The sequence below is a fragment of the Pelobates fuscus genome, chromosome 1 (genome assembly GCF_036172605.1).
Source record: "Pelobates fuscus isolate aPelFus1 chromosome 1, aPelFus1.pri, whole genome shotgun sequence".
Taxonomy (NCBI): Eukaryota; Metazoa; Chordata; class Amphibia; order Anura; family Pelobatidae; genus Pelobates; species Pelobates fuscus.
In genome coordinates, this window is record NC_086317.1 from 399323708 (window position 1) to 399339941 (window position 16234).

Below are 16234 nucleotides of genomic sequence, written 5' to 3' on the forward strand. Positions count from 1 at the left end.
ATAAAAGAAGGCCCTTTGGTGCCAATTAAACATAACTGCTTGACCCTTTCTTGAAGCCTTGGCTCATGCTTGTGGGATGGGATAACTACACTTTGGGGATTGCTATAATCACATACACCCCAGAGTCAGCTCTTGCAAGAGCTTGTTTTGTTCCTGTTTCCTGCTCTCTGGATTTAGGAGAGGTTCACCCACTGGAAGCTGGATCTTGGCATGGATCCAGGGTGGGTGAGAGACGGCGAGACCCCGGCGCAGCTGCATCAGTGGAAGTGGAGTCTGCAGTGCGGATGGTGTCTGTTGGAGTGCTTGGAGTCCTCAGCAAGCACTAGGAGCATCGATTGGAGGAGGTACTCAGTCGGAGTGCCAGCGGCTCCTTGTTCGAGGACCAGCAGCTCGGAGACACTGGTAACGTGTGGAATTACGGATTTATAATTGAGGGCAATGCTAGCACTCGTGCATCACCCCTATCTACAGAAGAACTCGGGAGAATGGAGCGACTAGCGACCGTGCAGCGTCCCCATGTGAGGAGGAGTTTCTCTGGAGGTTGCAGCAACACTTGGCCCAACAGGATGGACCTGTATCAGAGGAGGGCATTCTGGACAGGAGAGATGCCACTCAAAAGGAGTTGTGGTATGATGCCTTAGAAGAGGTACAGCGGCGGCGGGGGGAGAGCCTTCCCAGTGACGAACAGCGGTTCCAGGTACTTTTGGCCCTGCGGTCACCTTTCCTAGGAGAGCAACACCTGGATGAGTGGGTGATGGAACTGTGGGATCTGATTTGGAAGGAGTTGTGGCTGGATGGAGCTTACCGGGCACTAAAGTGGTACGCCACCCAGCGTGACCCCTGGGTGACTAACCACTATCTGCCGGATGGAGAGGATTATAATGGCCCAGGCTTACTATGGGAGGCCTTTGAAGAGGGCAATGACTTTGGATGCCCCGCATAAGGTCGGCTCTGGGACATCCACAACATCAGTGAAACTCTGCTGGATATTCCCCGAGCGGACGACCTGGGGCCAGACCTGATTCATCTAGTCACAATGGAGTGGGAGCTGGAGCAGAGCAACCAACATCTGTTCAGCTTAGCACAGCAACCAAGTATACTACCAGGAGTAGGGACAGTCGGTCCTGCTCCCCAACGGCAGTATACTTTGAAGGGAGAGGAGACAACCCGTCTCTCTCCCCAGCTGCAGCCTGAGTTCCAGGAGGAGGTGATGGTCGGTCCCTGCACCTTACAGCAACCAGCGTCCTGGGGAGGGGAGGCAACCGGCCTCCCTCTCCCCCAGCAGCCAGAGGTAGCTGAGGTAGTGGACTTCATAGACTGGTCCTGGGAGGACCCCCAAATGGCAGGTGGAGATGGGACCAATGTCTCTCTACCGGCCCTACAGGGATGCTGGGCACCTGGCCAAGATCCCCAGCGGCAGTGCATCTCACAGGGAGAGGAGACAAACGGTCTCCCTCCCCAGCGGTGGCCTGAGTTCCAGGAGGAGGAGATGGTCAATCCCTCCAGCGTAGAGCAACCAGCGTCCTGGGGAGTGGAGGCAACCAGCCTCCCTCTCCGACAGCAGCCGGAGATACCCGGAGTAGGGACAGTCGGTCCTACTCCTCAGCGGCAGTATACTTTGCAGGGAGAGGAGACAACCAGTCTCTCTCCCCAGCGGTGGGCTGAGTTCCAGGAGGAGGTGATGGTCGATCCCTTCACCGTACAGCAACCAGCGTCCTGGGGAGTGGGGGCAACTGACCTCCCTCTCCCACCGCAGCCGGAGATACTGGGAGAGCAGAAAAACAACCCAAACCCCACTGGCGCAGATGGGACAGCAGTCTCTGTGCCAGTCCAACAGGGATGCTGGACGGGCAGTCCAGATCCCCAACTATCCCAGCAGAGACACCAGGAGGAGGAGGTAAGTGAGCCCTACCCTCTTCAGCTACATCCCGACCGGGTCCTGGGGGCAGTGGATGAGCCTGCGATACCCACTGACCCCCTCCCAGCAGAAGAGCTGGCATCTGGGCAGAGCGCTCTTAACTTCTGCCCTCCCGTTGCCCCTGCTCCAGAGCCTCACTTACTGCAGGCTACCCCAGCAGAAGAGCTGGCAGCAGGGCAGAGCGCCGCTGGCCTCTGCCCCCCAAGCAACCCCAGCAGTTTGCCTAGCTGCACCAGGGAGTCCGGGGGTGCTGCACTGTCCCACTGCAGCCTGGAACCCACAGAGCAGTGCCTTTGTTGTGGGTGGGCTGCCCGACTAACCTAGGTACTGACCGGCAGAAGGTCAGGTACCTGTTTAGTCTTCCCCCCAAAGGGAAGATGTGTGACGAAGTGCCCTTCGCCACTTCAACCTGGAGAGGACTAATGGCTAGCCTCTTGCCTCATGATTATGGCCCCTCTCATCGGCCCATGCTGTAACTTTAACCCCATGGCGATTTGACTGTGGTTGTGGTATCTGAGCGCTGTTCGGATATATTGAGTGCTTAGATCCAAGCTATCTGAGGATAGGTTAAATGTGGGGGTTCTGTACAGTACAATAGGAGTTATGTATTTTTGTGTATTTTTGCTGTTGTTGTGAATAGGGATATTTTCTGTACCTGGAGAGAGTTGGCTTACCACACCCAGTCAAGCCACTTATCTCACACAGCCTAACTCTGTGGAACTGGTTTGGGCAGGAAAAGCAATGCTTGCAGTGATCACAAAGGACTTCGACCTAACTTTTAAACCCCTGGATGGAATTGGTTGAATGTTAACTATGTTTATATAAAGTGTGCTGATTCTGAAAATGTATGTTTTAGGAAGATTGGATGTATATTTTTAAAGTTACAGTGTATGTATAAAAAGTGTATTTTTCCTGCCTGTGATAATTACTTTAACCCATTGTGTTCAGTAATTATATCACAGGCAGAGGGGCGGATTTGTGTGTTATTGATGTGTGTGTTTTTACTGTATGTTACGTGTGTATTGGTTGTTCTGCAAAACCCTGTGGGCGGTCCTGTATGTGTAAGACCTCCATAAAAGAAGGCCCTTTGGTGCCAATTAAACAGAACTGCTTGACCCTTTCTTGAAGCCTTGGCTCATGCTTGTGGGATGGGATAACTACACTCTGGGGATTGCTATAAACACATACTCCCCAGAGTCAGCTCTTGCAGGAGCTTGTTTTGTTCCTGGTTTCTGCTCTCTGGTTTTAGGAGAGGTTCACCCACTGGAAGCTGGATCCTGGCCTTGGATCCAGGGTGGGCGGCGCAGCTGCATCACTGGAAGTGGAGTCTGCAGTGTGGATGGTGTTGGTTGGAGTGCTTGGAGTCCTCGGCAAACACTGGGGCATCGATTGGCGGAGGTACTCAGTCGGAGTGCCAGCGGTCCGTCACAGGCAGTAACTCTTAAAGTTATCAGTACATGTATTCTTAAATTGCTACGTGGGTCGAAAAAATTACCAATTATTTTATTTTCTCTAAATTTGGCATAGATTGGTGGTAACATGGTTGCATGAAAAGAGTCAAAATACCTCAAGTTTAATACATTGGGTTGTCTTCTTTTAAAATATATATATATACATGTGAAGGGTTATTCAGGGATTCCTGACAGATATAAGTGTGTAACTTGCATTAATTTTGAAAACAAATGGTTTGGAAATAGCAAAGTGCTAGTTGTACTTATTGCCCTGTAACTAAAAGCTAAGAACATGTTAACATTGGGTATTTCTAAACTCAGGACAAAATTTAGAAAGTATTTAGCATGGGTGTGTTTTGGCAGTTGTAGATGCGTAACAAATTTTGGGGGTCAAAGTTAGAAAAGTTTTTTTTTTATATTTTTTCATCATATTTTATAATTTTATTTATAGTAACTTATATGATATGCTGATATCATGATATGATGAAAATAATGGTATATTTAGAAAGACCATTTAATGGCGAGAAAAACGGTATATAATATGTGTGGGTACAGCAAATGAGTAAGAGGAAAATTACAGCTAAACACAAATACCGCAGAAATGTAAAAACAGCCCTGGTCCCAAACGGTAAGAAAATTGAAAAGCGTTCTGGTCACTAAGGGTTAAAAAGTAAAATTTGTGTTAAAATGCTGTAATGTTGGGGGTATGGAACTGATTAATCAAATTTACATGAATTCTTATGGGAAATGTTGATTCAGTTCTCAAATAAATCGGAATTCGAACAGCGTTCTGAAACAGATTAAGTTTGAGTTCCGAGGTTCCACTGTATGTATATATGTTAATGTGTATGTATGTCTGAGTAATTAGGTCAGTGTGTGTGTGTTTGTGTGTCCGGGTGTGCATCAGTGCGTGTGCATACATGTCAGTGTGTGTGCATATGTGTGTCAGGGTGTGTGCATGTGTCACAGTGTGTGCATGTGTCAGTGTGTAAATAAATGTGTGTATGTGTCTGTGTGTTTATATGTGTGTACCTGTGTGCTCAATCAAACACTAACACAACACGCAAATGCACACCTACATTTAAAAGCCAACACTACATACAAACACACCCCTGCATGAAAACAGTACACCACTGCCTTCCAATGGCAACAGTACATACAAACACATGCACACATATGCTTACAAACATACCCCTGCATTCAAATGCACAGAGTATGTTTTTGTATAAACACTGCCTACAAATACAACCCTGCAAGACTGGGCAAATGGTAGATCAACAGCTGGCATAGCAGAGGGATGCCCATAATAACGTTCTTGCACCAGGGCCCTCTCTACATTAGTTCTGTCACTGTATGACATTGCAGTTATGCTTGCTGGAATAACTCCAGCTATGTGCAAACTAAATACAGGAAAATAAACGTTACTGGTATAAGAAAAAAAAAAGAGATAAGAAGAGCATAAGATACATTTAGCTTAAGATAAATAAAGAGAACTGTAACAGAATGTCAGTTACAACCAGACAATTTGATAACCAATTGTGACACCAACGTTTATTAAACAAATATAAAACTGTCCATTTAGCTTCTGTAATATGACAATATACCTTTTGGAGGGTTTTTTTTTTTTTTATATGAAGCATTTGACAATCTTAACCCCTTAAGGATCATTTATTCATTTCTACACACCAAGTTTAACTAAAGAAAACTAACTCAAAATAGATTCCTTATTTAGCCCTCATTGTTATAAAACAAATACTGCAAGGAGTGAATTACCCTTTGGAAATTTAAAATATTAGCCATGCTGAGATTACAACTTTTATAGCAGTCACAGATTACAAAACCACTGCAAAAAAGTATATATTTTTCTATGAAAAGACACCAGCTATACTCACCAGAACAACTACATTAAGTGGACACATGCAGCGCTGGAATAAAGGTGAGTTTTAGACTTATTTAAGGGGTCAATGGATGGCCAGGGACCTAACATGGGTTGTTAATACTATAGGGTCAGGAATACACAATTACTATAACTTCTCTTTTATTTCTATTTTTAAGTTCCGGTCTGTCGTTATGTAGCTTATACCAGCAACCGTTATTAAAAAGCTGCATTTTCACGCTGAATTTCACCAGCTGATATTTTTCATTATCTGGGAATTTTAGATCTGTCCCACTTTTTTCCTATTTTAATTTATAGCACTAAATGGTATTTTTGTATTAAAGTAGAGCCCCTTGCTTTACTTTATTATAGTTGTTTTAACATTTTTGTTGTGCTTGCTAGAATAATGGACTACTGATATAAATAACAGGAATTACCTGCAGAGTAACGGGAAGACAGCATACTGTAATAGAGCATTAGTTACAACCAAATGGTGAGAAAATAGAGTTATGCAGAAGAATAAAATCGACTATGTATTGTATCTTTCAGAATTCATGATGCAGGTTTAACATTAAAAGTTTGGATAAAGTCTGTCTGTATCCTATATTCCGATCATCACTCTGCACAATGCAATGTTCAGTTGACAGGCAGGAGGGGTCACATAGAGCTCCCCCTCCCAGCCATCACTCCGTACCCTGGCCTTGCAGCTTTCTTGCAGACTGGGTAGAGGTTAAACAAGATCTTGATGCCACACTATAACAGGAGGTCAGAGCCACATAGTGGTATGAGTTAAATGGGGGCTTCAAGAGACACAATAGGGTGCGAGAGACACAACTGATGAGATAAATTAGTAGTTCAAGAGACCCTAAGAGGTATGAAGAGGCAAAAGGGGTGCAAGTGACATATGAGACACAAGAGGAATGCAAAGGACTAAGGGAGGGTTCAAGTGACACAAAGGGCACAGGAATAGGTGCAAGAGACAATAGTTGGGGTATGAGACCACAGGGAGGGTGTAGGATACAAGGGGATTAGACACATTGAAGAGGGGGAAAGAGACACTAAAGATGAGATGAGAGACACTAACGATGAGTAAGAAACACTAATGAAGTATAAGAGACATTAATGAGGGGATACGATACATTACAGACATTCAACTATTCAACAGTTTTTTTTTACTTTTTCTCCTAAATTTCTAGCTAAAATATATGGGAGCCTCTTATTCTGGTACATCTGATATTCCAAATACATGTGATGCAGACTGGAAAGTGTTGGAGTCTGTCAACTAGATGCCTAACACAAGGATTCATCATGCTGCTATTCCAGAACTTTATCTTCTTTCATTAAATATTGTATATTACTCATCAGTGCTTAAATTATTTTACATATAAAACAAAAATGGGTTAGGCTGTAATTGTCTTTTTAAATTTTATCTTTTTTCAGTGCTTCGAAATTCCAGGTTTGAAGATTCTGTCCTACAATTCACCCATTTACTACGGTAACAGAAACATTTTCAAGGAAGCAGTGAGCAAAATTGTTGGACTAACACAGGAAAAGATAAGAAAAAGAGAAAAAGCTTTAAGAGCCTTAGAGGAAGGGCAGAAGATGAGCATCACTGTTGTGGTAAGTGACCGTTTTCATTTCATACACATTGTTTGTGTAATGAATAGTGATGTACCGAACTGTTCGCTGGCGAATAGTTCCTGGCGAACATAGCGTGTTCGCGTTCGCCTAGGCGGGCAAACATATGCGTGGTTCGATCTGCCCCCTATTCGTCATCATTGAGTAAACTTTGACCCTGTGCCTCACAGTCAGCAGACACATTCCAGCCAATCAGCAGCAGACCCTCCCTTCCAGACCCTCCCACCTCCTGTACAGCATCCATTTTAGATTAATTCTAAAGCTGCATTCTTAGATAGAGGAGGGAAGGTGTAGCTGCTGCTCATTTGACAGGGAAATGGATAGTTAGGCTAGTGTATTCAGTGTCCACTACAGTCCTGAAGGACTCATCTGATCTCTGCTGTAAGGACAGCACCCCAAAAAGCCCTTTTTAGGACTAGAACATCAGTCTGCTTTTTTTCCTGTGTAATCTAACTGCAGTTGCCTGCCTGCCAGCTTCTGTGTCAGGCTCACAGTGGATACTGTGCCCACCTGCCCAGTGCCACCACTCGTATCTGGTGTCACAATAGCTTGCATTTAAAAACAAAAACATTTTTTTCACTGTAATAGATTGAATAGCAGTTAGTTGTCTGCAAGCGTCTGTGTGTCAGGCCTACAGCGTGTACTCTGCCAACCTCTGCCAGTGCACATTGCCCCTCATATCTGGTGTCACAATAGCGTGCATTTAAAACCAAAAAACTTTTTTCACTGTTATAGATTGAATAGCAGTTAGTTGTCTGCAAGTGTCTGTGTGTCAGGCCAACAGCGTCTACTCTGCCATCCTCTGCCAGTGCACATTTCCACTCATATCTGGTGTCACAATAGCGTGCATTTAAAACCAAAAAACTTTTTTCACTGTTATAGATTGAATAGCAGTTAGTTGTCTTCAAGCGGGTGTGTCAGGCCTACAGCGTCTACTCTGCCAACCTCTGCTAGTGCATTGCCACTCTTATCTGGTGTCACAATAGCATGCATTTAAAAATGCAAAAACTTTTTTGACTGTAATATAATAGCAGTCAGTGTCCTTCATAAGTGTGTGTCAGGCCTACAGCGTGAACTCTGCCAACCTCTGCCAGTGCACATTGCCACTCATATCTGGTGTCACAATAGCGTGCATTTAAAACCAAAAAAACTTTTTTCACTGTTATAGATTGAATAGCAGTTAGTTGTCTTCAAGCGGGTGTCAGGCCTACAGCATGTACTCTGCCAACCTCTGCCAGTGCACATTACCACTCATATCTGGTGTCACAATAGCGTGCATTTAAAACCAAAAAACTTTTTTCACTGTTATAGATTGAATAGCAGTTAGTTGTCTTCAAGCGGGTGTGTCATGCCTACAGCGTGTACTCTGCCAACCTCTGCCAGTGCACAGTGCCACTCATATCTGGTCTGGTGTCACAATAGCATGCATTTAAAAACCCCAAAACTTTTTTCACTGTAATAGATTGAATAGCAGTTAGTTGTCTGCAAGCGTCTGTGTGTCAGGCAGACAGCGTGTACTCTGCCAACCTCTGCCAGTGCACAGTGCCACTCATGTCTGGCGTCACAATAGCGTGCATTTAAAACCAAAAAAACTTTTTTCACTGTTATAGATTGAATAGCAGTTAGTTGTCTTCAAGCGTGTGTGTCAGGCAAACAGCGTGTACTCTGCCAACCTCTGCCAGTGCACAGTGCCACTCATGTCTGGTGTCACAATAGCGTGCATTTAAAACCAAAAAAACTTTTTTCACTGTTATAGATTGAATAGCAGTTAGTTGTCTTCAAGCGGGTGTGTCAGGCCTACAGCGTGTACTCTGCCAACCTCTGCCAGTGCACATTGCCACTCATATCTGGTGTCACAATAGCGTGCATTTAAAACCAAAAAACTTTTTTCACTGTTGTAGATTGAATAGCAGTTAGTTGTCTATAAGCGGGTGTCAGGCCTAAAGCGTGTACTCTGCCAAACTCTGCTAGTGCACAGTGCCACTCATATCTGGTGTCACAATAGCGTGCATTTAAAACCAAAAAACTTTTTTCACTGTTATAGATTGAATAGCAGTTAGTTGTCTTCAAGTGGGTGTCAGGCCTACAGCGTGTACTCTGCCAACCTCTGCCAGTGCACATTGCCACTCATATCTGGTGTCACAAAAGCGTGCATTTAAAACCAAAAAACTTTTTTCAATGTTATAGATTGAATAGCAGTTAGTTGTCTTCAAGCGGGTGTGTCAGGCCTACAGCGTGTACTCTGCCAACCTCTGCCAGTGCACATTGCCACTCATATCTGGTGTCACAATAGCGTGCATTTAAAAACCCAAAAACTTTTTTCACTGTTAGAGATTGAATAGCAGTTAGTTGTCTGCAAGCAGGTGTCAGGCCAAAAGCGTGTACTCTGTCAACCTCTGCCAGTGCACAGTGCCACTCATATCTGGTCTGGTGTTACAATAACGTGCATTTAAAAACCCCAAAACGTTTTAAACTGTTATAGATTGAATAGTTATTAGTTGTCTTCAAGCGTGTGTGTCAGGCGTACAGCATGTACTCTGCCAACCTCTGCCAGTGCACAGTGCCACTCATATCTGGTCTGGTGTCACAATAGCGTGCATTTAAAAACCCAAAAACTTTTTTCACTGTCATAGATTGAATAGCAGTTAGGTGTCTTCAAGCGTGTGTGTCAGGCCTACAGCGTGTACTCTGACAACCTCTGCCAGTGCACAGTGCCACTCATATCTGGTGTCACAATAGCATGCATTTAAAAACACCAAAACTTTTTTCACTGTAATAGATTGAATAGCAGTTAGTTGTCTGCAAGCGTCTGTGTGTCAGGCCAACAGCGTGTACTCTGCCAACCTCTGCCAGTGCACAGTGCCACTCATGTCTGGTGTCACAATAGCGTGCATTTAAAACCAAAAAACTTTTTTCACTGTTATAGATTGAATAGCAGTTAGTTGTCTTCAAGCGTGTGTGTCAGGCCTACAGCGTGTACTCTGCCAACCTCTGCCAATGCACAGTGCCACTCATATCTGGTGTCACAATAGCGTGCATTTAAAAACCCCAAAACATTTTTCACTGTTATAGAATGAATAGCAGTTAGTTGTCTTCAAGCGGGTGTGTCAGGCCTACAGCGTGTACTCTGCCAACCTCTGCAAGTGCACATTGCCACTCATATCTGGTGTCACAATAGCGTGCATTTAAAACCAAAATACTTTTTTCACTGTTATAGATTGAATAGCAGTTAGTTGTCTTCAAGCGGGTGTCAGGCCTACAGCGTGTACTCTGCCAACCTCTGCCAGTGCACATTGCCACTCAAATCTGGTGTCACAATAGCGTGCATTTAAAACCGAAAAACTTTTTTCACTGTTGTAGATTGAATAGCAGTTAGTTGTCTTCAAGCAGGTGTCAGGCCTACAGCGTGTACTCTGCCAACCTCTGCCAGTGCACATTGCCACTCATATCTGGTGTCACAATAGCGTGCATTTAAAACCCAAAAACTTTTTTCACTGTTATAGATTGAATAGCAGTTAGTTGTCTTCAAGCAGGTGTCAGGCCTACAGCGTGTACTCTGCCAACCTCTGCCAGTGCACATTGCCACTCATATCTGGTGTCACAATAACGTGCATTTAAAACCCCCAAAATAGTTTTCACTGTTATAGATTGAATAGCAGTTAGTTGTCTTCAAGCAGGTGTGTCAGGCCTACAGCGTGTACTCTGCCAACCTCTGCCAGTGCACATTGCCACTCATATCTGGTGTCACAATAGCGTGCATTTAAAAACCTTTTTTCACTGTTATAGATTGAAAAGCAGTTAGTTGTCTTCAAGCGGGTGTGTCAGGCCTACAGCGTGTACTCTGCCAACCTCTGCCAGTGCACAGTGCCACGCATATCTGGTGTCACAATAGCGTGCATTTAAAAAACAAAAACTTTTTTCACTGTTATAGATTGAATAGCAGTTAGTTGTCTGCAAGTTGGTATCAGGCACACAGCGTGTACTCTGTCAACCTCTGGCAGTGCACAGTGCTACTCATATCTGGTCTGGTGTCACAATAACGTGCATTTAAAAACTCCAAAACTTTTTAAACTGTTATAGATTGAATAGTTGTTAGTTGTCTTCAAGCGTGTGTGTCAGGCGTACAGCGTGTACTCTGCCAACCTTTGCCAGTGCACAGTGCCACTCATGTCTGGTGTCACAATAGCGTGCATTTAAAACCAAAAAAAAACTTTTTTCACTGTTATAGATTGAATAGCAGTTAGTCGTCTTCAAGCGTGTGTGTCATGCCTACAGCGTGTACTCTGCCAACCTCTGCCAGTGCACAGTGCCACTCATATCTGGTCTGATATCACAATAGCGTGCATTTAAAAACCCCAAAACTTTTTTCACTGTCATAGATTGAATAGCAGTTAGTTGTCTTCAAGCATGTGTGTCAGGCCTACAGCGTGTACTCTGCCAACCTCTGCCAGTGCACAGTGCCACTCATATCTGGTGTCACAATAGCATGCATTTAAAAACCCCAAAACTGTTTTCACTGTAAAAGATTGAATAGCAGTTAGTTGACTGCAAGCGTCTGTGTGTCAGGCCAACAGCGTGTACTCTGCCAACCTCTGCCAGTGCACAGTGCCACTCATGTCTGGTGTCACAATAGCGTGCATTTAAAACCAAAAAAACTTTTTTCACTGTTATAGATTGAATAGCACTTAGTTGTCTGCAAGCGTCTGTGTGTCAGGCCTATAGTGTGTACTCTGCCAACATCTGTCAGTGCACAGTGCCACTCATATCTGGTGTCACAATAGCGTGCATTTAAAAACCCAAAAACTTTTTTCACTGTTATAGATTGAATAGCAGTTAGTTGTCTTCAAGCGGGTGTGTCAGGCCTACAGCGTGTACTCTGCCAACCTCTGCCAGTGCACATTGTCACTCATATCTGGTGTCACAATAGCGTGCATTTAAAACCAAAAAACTTTTTTCACTGTTGTAGATTGAATAGCAGTTAGTTGTCTTCAAGCGGGTGTGTCAGGCCTACAGCGTGTACTCTGCCAACCTCTGCCAGTGCACAGTGCCACTCATATCTGGTCTGGTGTTACAATAACGTGCATTTAAAAACCCCAAAACGTTTTAAACTGTTATAGATTGAATAGTTGTTAGTTGTCTTCAAGCGTGTGTGTCAGGCATACAGCATGTACTCTGCCAACCTCTGCCAGTGCACAGTGCCACTCATATCTGGTCTGGTGTCACAATAGCGTGCATTTAAAAACCCAAAAACAGTTTTCACTGTCATAGATTGAATAGCAGTTAGGTGTCTTCAAGCGTGTGTGTCAGGCCTACAGCGTGTACTCTGCCAACCTCTGCCAGTGCACAGTGCCACTCATATCTGGTGTCACACTAGCATGCATTTAAAAACCCCAAAACATTTTTCACTGTAATAGATTGAATAGCAGTTAGTTGTCTGCAAGCGTCTGTGTGTCAGGCCAACAGCGTGTACTCTGCCAACCTCTGCCAGTGCACAGTGCCACTCATATCTGGTGTCACAATAGCGTGCATATAAAAACCCCAAAACTTTTTTTCACTGTAATAGATTGAATAGCAGTTAGTTGTCTGCAAGTGTCTGTGTGTCAGGCCTACAGCGTGTACTCTGCCAACCTCTGCCAGTGCACAGTGCCACTCATATCTGGTGTCACAATAGCGTGCATTTAAAAACCCAAAAACATTTTTCATCGTTATAGATTGAATAGCAGTTAGTTGTCTTCAAGCGGGTGTGTCAGGCCTACAGCGTGTACTCTGCCAACCTCTGCCAGTGCACATTGCCACTCATATCTGGTGTCACAAAAGCGTGCATTTAATACCAAAATACTTTTTTCACTGTTATAGATTGAATAGCAGTTAGTTGTCTTCAAGCAGGTGTCAGGCCTACAGCGTGTACTCTGCCAAACTCTGTTAGTGCACAGTGCCACTCATATCTTTTGTCACAATAGCGTGCATTTAAAACCAAAATACTTTTTTCACTGTTATAGATTGAATAGCAGTTAGTTGTCTTCAAGCGTGTGTGTCAGGCGTACAGCATGTACTCTGCCAACCTCTGCAGTGCACAGTGCCACTCATATCTGGTCTGGTGTCACAATAGCGTTGATTTTAAAACCCAAAAACTGCTTTCACTGTCATAGATTGAATAGCAGTTAGTTGTCTTCAAGCGTGTGTGTCAGGCCTACAGCGTGTACTCTGCCAACCTCTGCCAGTGCACAGTGCCACTCATATCTGGTGTCACAATAGCATGCATTTAAAAACCCCAAAACTTTTTTCACTGTAATAGATTGAATAGCAGTTAGTTGTCTGCAAGCGTCTGTGTGTCAGGCCAACAGCGTTTACTCTGCCAACTTCTGCCAGTGCACATTGCCACTCATATCTGGTGTCACAATAGCGTGCATTTAAAAACCTTTTTTCACTGTTATAGATTGAAAAGCAGTTAGTTGTCTTCAAGCGGGTGTGTCAGGCCTACAGTGTGTACTCTGCCAACATCTGTCAGTGCACAGTGCCACTCATATCTTTTGTCACAATAGCGTGCATTTAAAACCAAAACACTTTTTTCACTGTTATAGATTGAATAGCAGTTAGTTGTCTTCAAGCGGGTGTGTCAGGCCTACAGCGTGTACTCTGCCAACCTCTGCCAGTGCACAGTGCCACTCATATCTAGTGTCACAATAGCGTGCATTTAAAAACCCAAAAACTTTTTTCACTGTTATAGATTGAATAGCAGTTAGGTGTCTTCAAGCGGGTGTGTCAGGCCTACAGCGTGTACTCTGCCAACCTCTGCCAGTGCACATTGCCACTCATATCTGGTGTCACAATAGCGTGCATTTAAAAACCTTTTTTCACTGTTATAGATTGAAAAGCAGTTAGTTGTCTTCAAGCGGGTGTGTCAGGCCTACAGCGTGTACTCTGCCAACCTCTGCCAGTGCACAGTGCCACTCATATCTGGTGTCACAATAGCGTGCATTTAAAAAAACAAAAACTTTTTTCACTGTTATAGATTGAATAGCAGTTAGTTGTCTTCAAGCGGGTGTGTCAGGCCTACAGCATGTACTCTGCCAACCTCTGCCAGTGCACATTGCCACTCATATCTGGTGTCACAATAGCATGCATTTAAAACCAAAATACTTTTTTCACCCTTATAGATTGAATAGCAGTTAGTTGTCTTCAAGCGGGTGTCAGGCCTACAGCATGTACTCTGCCAACCTCTGCCAGTGCACAGTGCCACTCATATCTGGTGTCACAATAGCGTGCATTTAAAACCAAAATACTTTTTTCACTGTTATAGATTGAATAGCAGTTAGTTGTCTTCAAGCGTGTGTGTCAGGCGTACAGCATGTACTCTGCCAACCTCTGCAGTGCACAGTGCCACTCATATCTGGTCTGGTGTCACAATAGCGTTGATTTTAAAACCCAAAAACTGCTTTCACTGTCATAGATTGAATAGCAGTTAGTTGTCTTCAAGCGTGTGTGTCAGGCCTACAGCGTGTACTCTGCCAACCTCTGCCAGTGCACAGTGCCACTCATATCTGGTGTCACAATAGCATGCATTTAAAAACCCCAAAACTTTTTTCACTGTAATAGATTGAATAGCAGTTAGTTGTCTGCAAGCGTCTGTGTGTCAGGCCAACAGCGTGTACTCTGCCAACCTCTGCCAGTGCACATTGCCACTCATATCTGGTGTCACAATAGCGTGCATTTAAAAACCTTTTTTCACTGTTATAGATTGAAAAGCAGTTAGTTGTCTTCAAGCGGGTGTGTCAGGCCTACAGTGTGTACTCTGCCAACATCTGTCAGTGCACAGTGCCACTCATATCTTTTGTCACAATAGCGTGCATTTAAAACCAAAAAACTTTTTTCACTGTTATAGATTGAATAGCAGTTAGTTGTCTTCAAGCGGGTGTCAGGCCTACAGCGTGTACTCTGCCAAACTCTGCCAGTGCACATTGCCACTCATATCTGGTGTCACAATAACGTGCATTTAAAACCCCCAAAATTATTTTCACTGTTATAGATTGAATAGCAGTTAGTTGTCTTCAAGCGGGTGTGTCAGGCCTACAGCGTGTACTCTGCCATCCTCTGCCAGTGCACAGTGCCACTCATATCTAGTGTCACAATAGCGTGCATTTAAAAACCCAAAAACTTTTTTCACTGTTATAGATTTAATAGCAGTTAGGTGTCTTCAAGCGGGTGTGTCAGGCCTACAGCGTGTACTCTGCCAACCTCTGCCAGTGCACATTGCCACTCATATCTGGTGTCACAATAGCGTGCATTTAAAAACCTTTTTTCACTGTTATAGATTGAAAAGCAGTTAGTTGTCTTCAAGCGGGTGTGTCAGGCTTACAGCGTGTACTCTGCCAACCTCTGCCAGTGCACAGTGCCACTCATATCTGGTGTCACAATAGCGTGCAGTTAAAAAACAAAAACTTTTTTCACTGTTATAGATTGAATATCAGTTAGTTGTCTGCAAGTAGGTATCAGGCACACAGCGTGTACTCTGTCAACCTCTGCCAGTGCACATTGCCACTCATATCTGGTGTCACAATAGCGTGCATTTAAAAATCTTTTTTCACTGTTATAGATTGAAAAGCAGTTAGTTGTCTTCAAGCGGGTGTGTCAGGCTTACAGCGTGTACTCTGCCAACCTCTGCCAGTGCACAGTGCCACTCATATCTGGTGTCACAATAGCGTGCATTTAAAAAACAAAAACTTTTTTCACTGTTATAGATTGAATAGCAGTTAGTTGTCTGCAAGTAGGTATCAGGCACACAGCGTGTACTCTGTCAACCTCTGCCAGTGCACAGTGCTACTCATATCTGGTCTGGTGTCACAATAACGTGCATTTAAAAACTCCAAAACTTTTTAAACTGTTATAGATTGAATAGTTGTTAGTTGTCTTCAAGCGTGTGTGTCAGGCGTACAACGTGTCCTCTGCCAGTGCACAGTGCCACTCATATCTGGTGTCACAATAGCGTGCAGTTAAAATCCCAAAAACTTTTTTCACTGTTATAGATTGAATAGCAGTTAGTTGACTGCAAGCGTCTGTGTGTCAGGCCAACAGCGTGTACTCTGCCAACCTCTGCCAGTGCACAGTGCCACTCATATCTGGTGTCACAATAGCGTACATATAAAAAACCCAAAACTTTTTTTCACTGTAATAGATTGAATAGCAGTTAGTTGTCTGCAATCGTCTCTGTGTCAGGCCAACAGCGTGTACTCTGCCAACCTCTGCCAGTGCACAGTGCCACTCATGTCTGGTGTCACAATAGCGTGCATTTAAAACCAAAAAAACTTTTTTCACTGTTATAGATTGAATAGCAGTTAGTTGTCTTCATGCGTG

General features: G+C 44.0%; 1 protein-coding gene across 1 annotated transcript in view; it reads left to right on the forward strand.

Moving 5' to 3' along the window:
- Nucleotides 1-16234, forward strand: part of LOC134568921 (solute carrier family 26 member 10-like) — a 131148-nt gene that overhangs the window by 82522 nt on the left and 32392 nt on the right. Inside the window, exon 13 of the mRNA XM_063427638.1 lies at nt 6686-6865. Coding sequence (XP_063283708.1) covers nt 6686-6865 — 180 coding nt within the window. The remainder of the gene's footprint in view (nt 1-6685; nt 6866-16234) is intronic.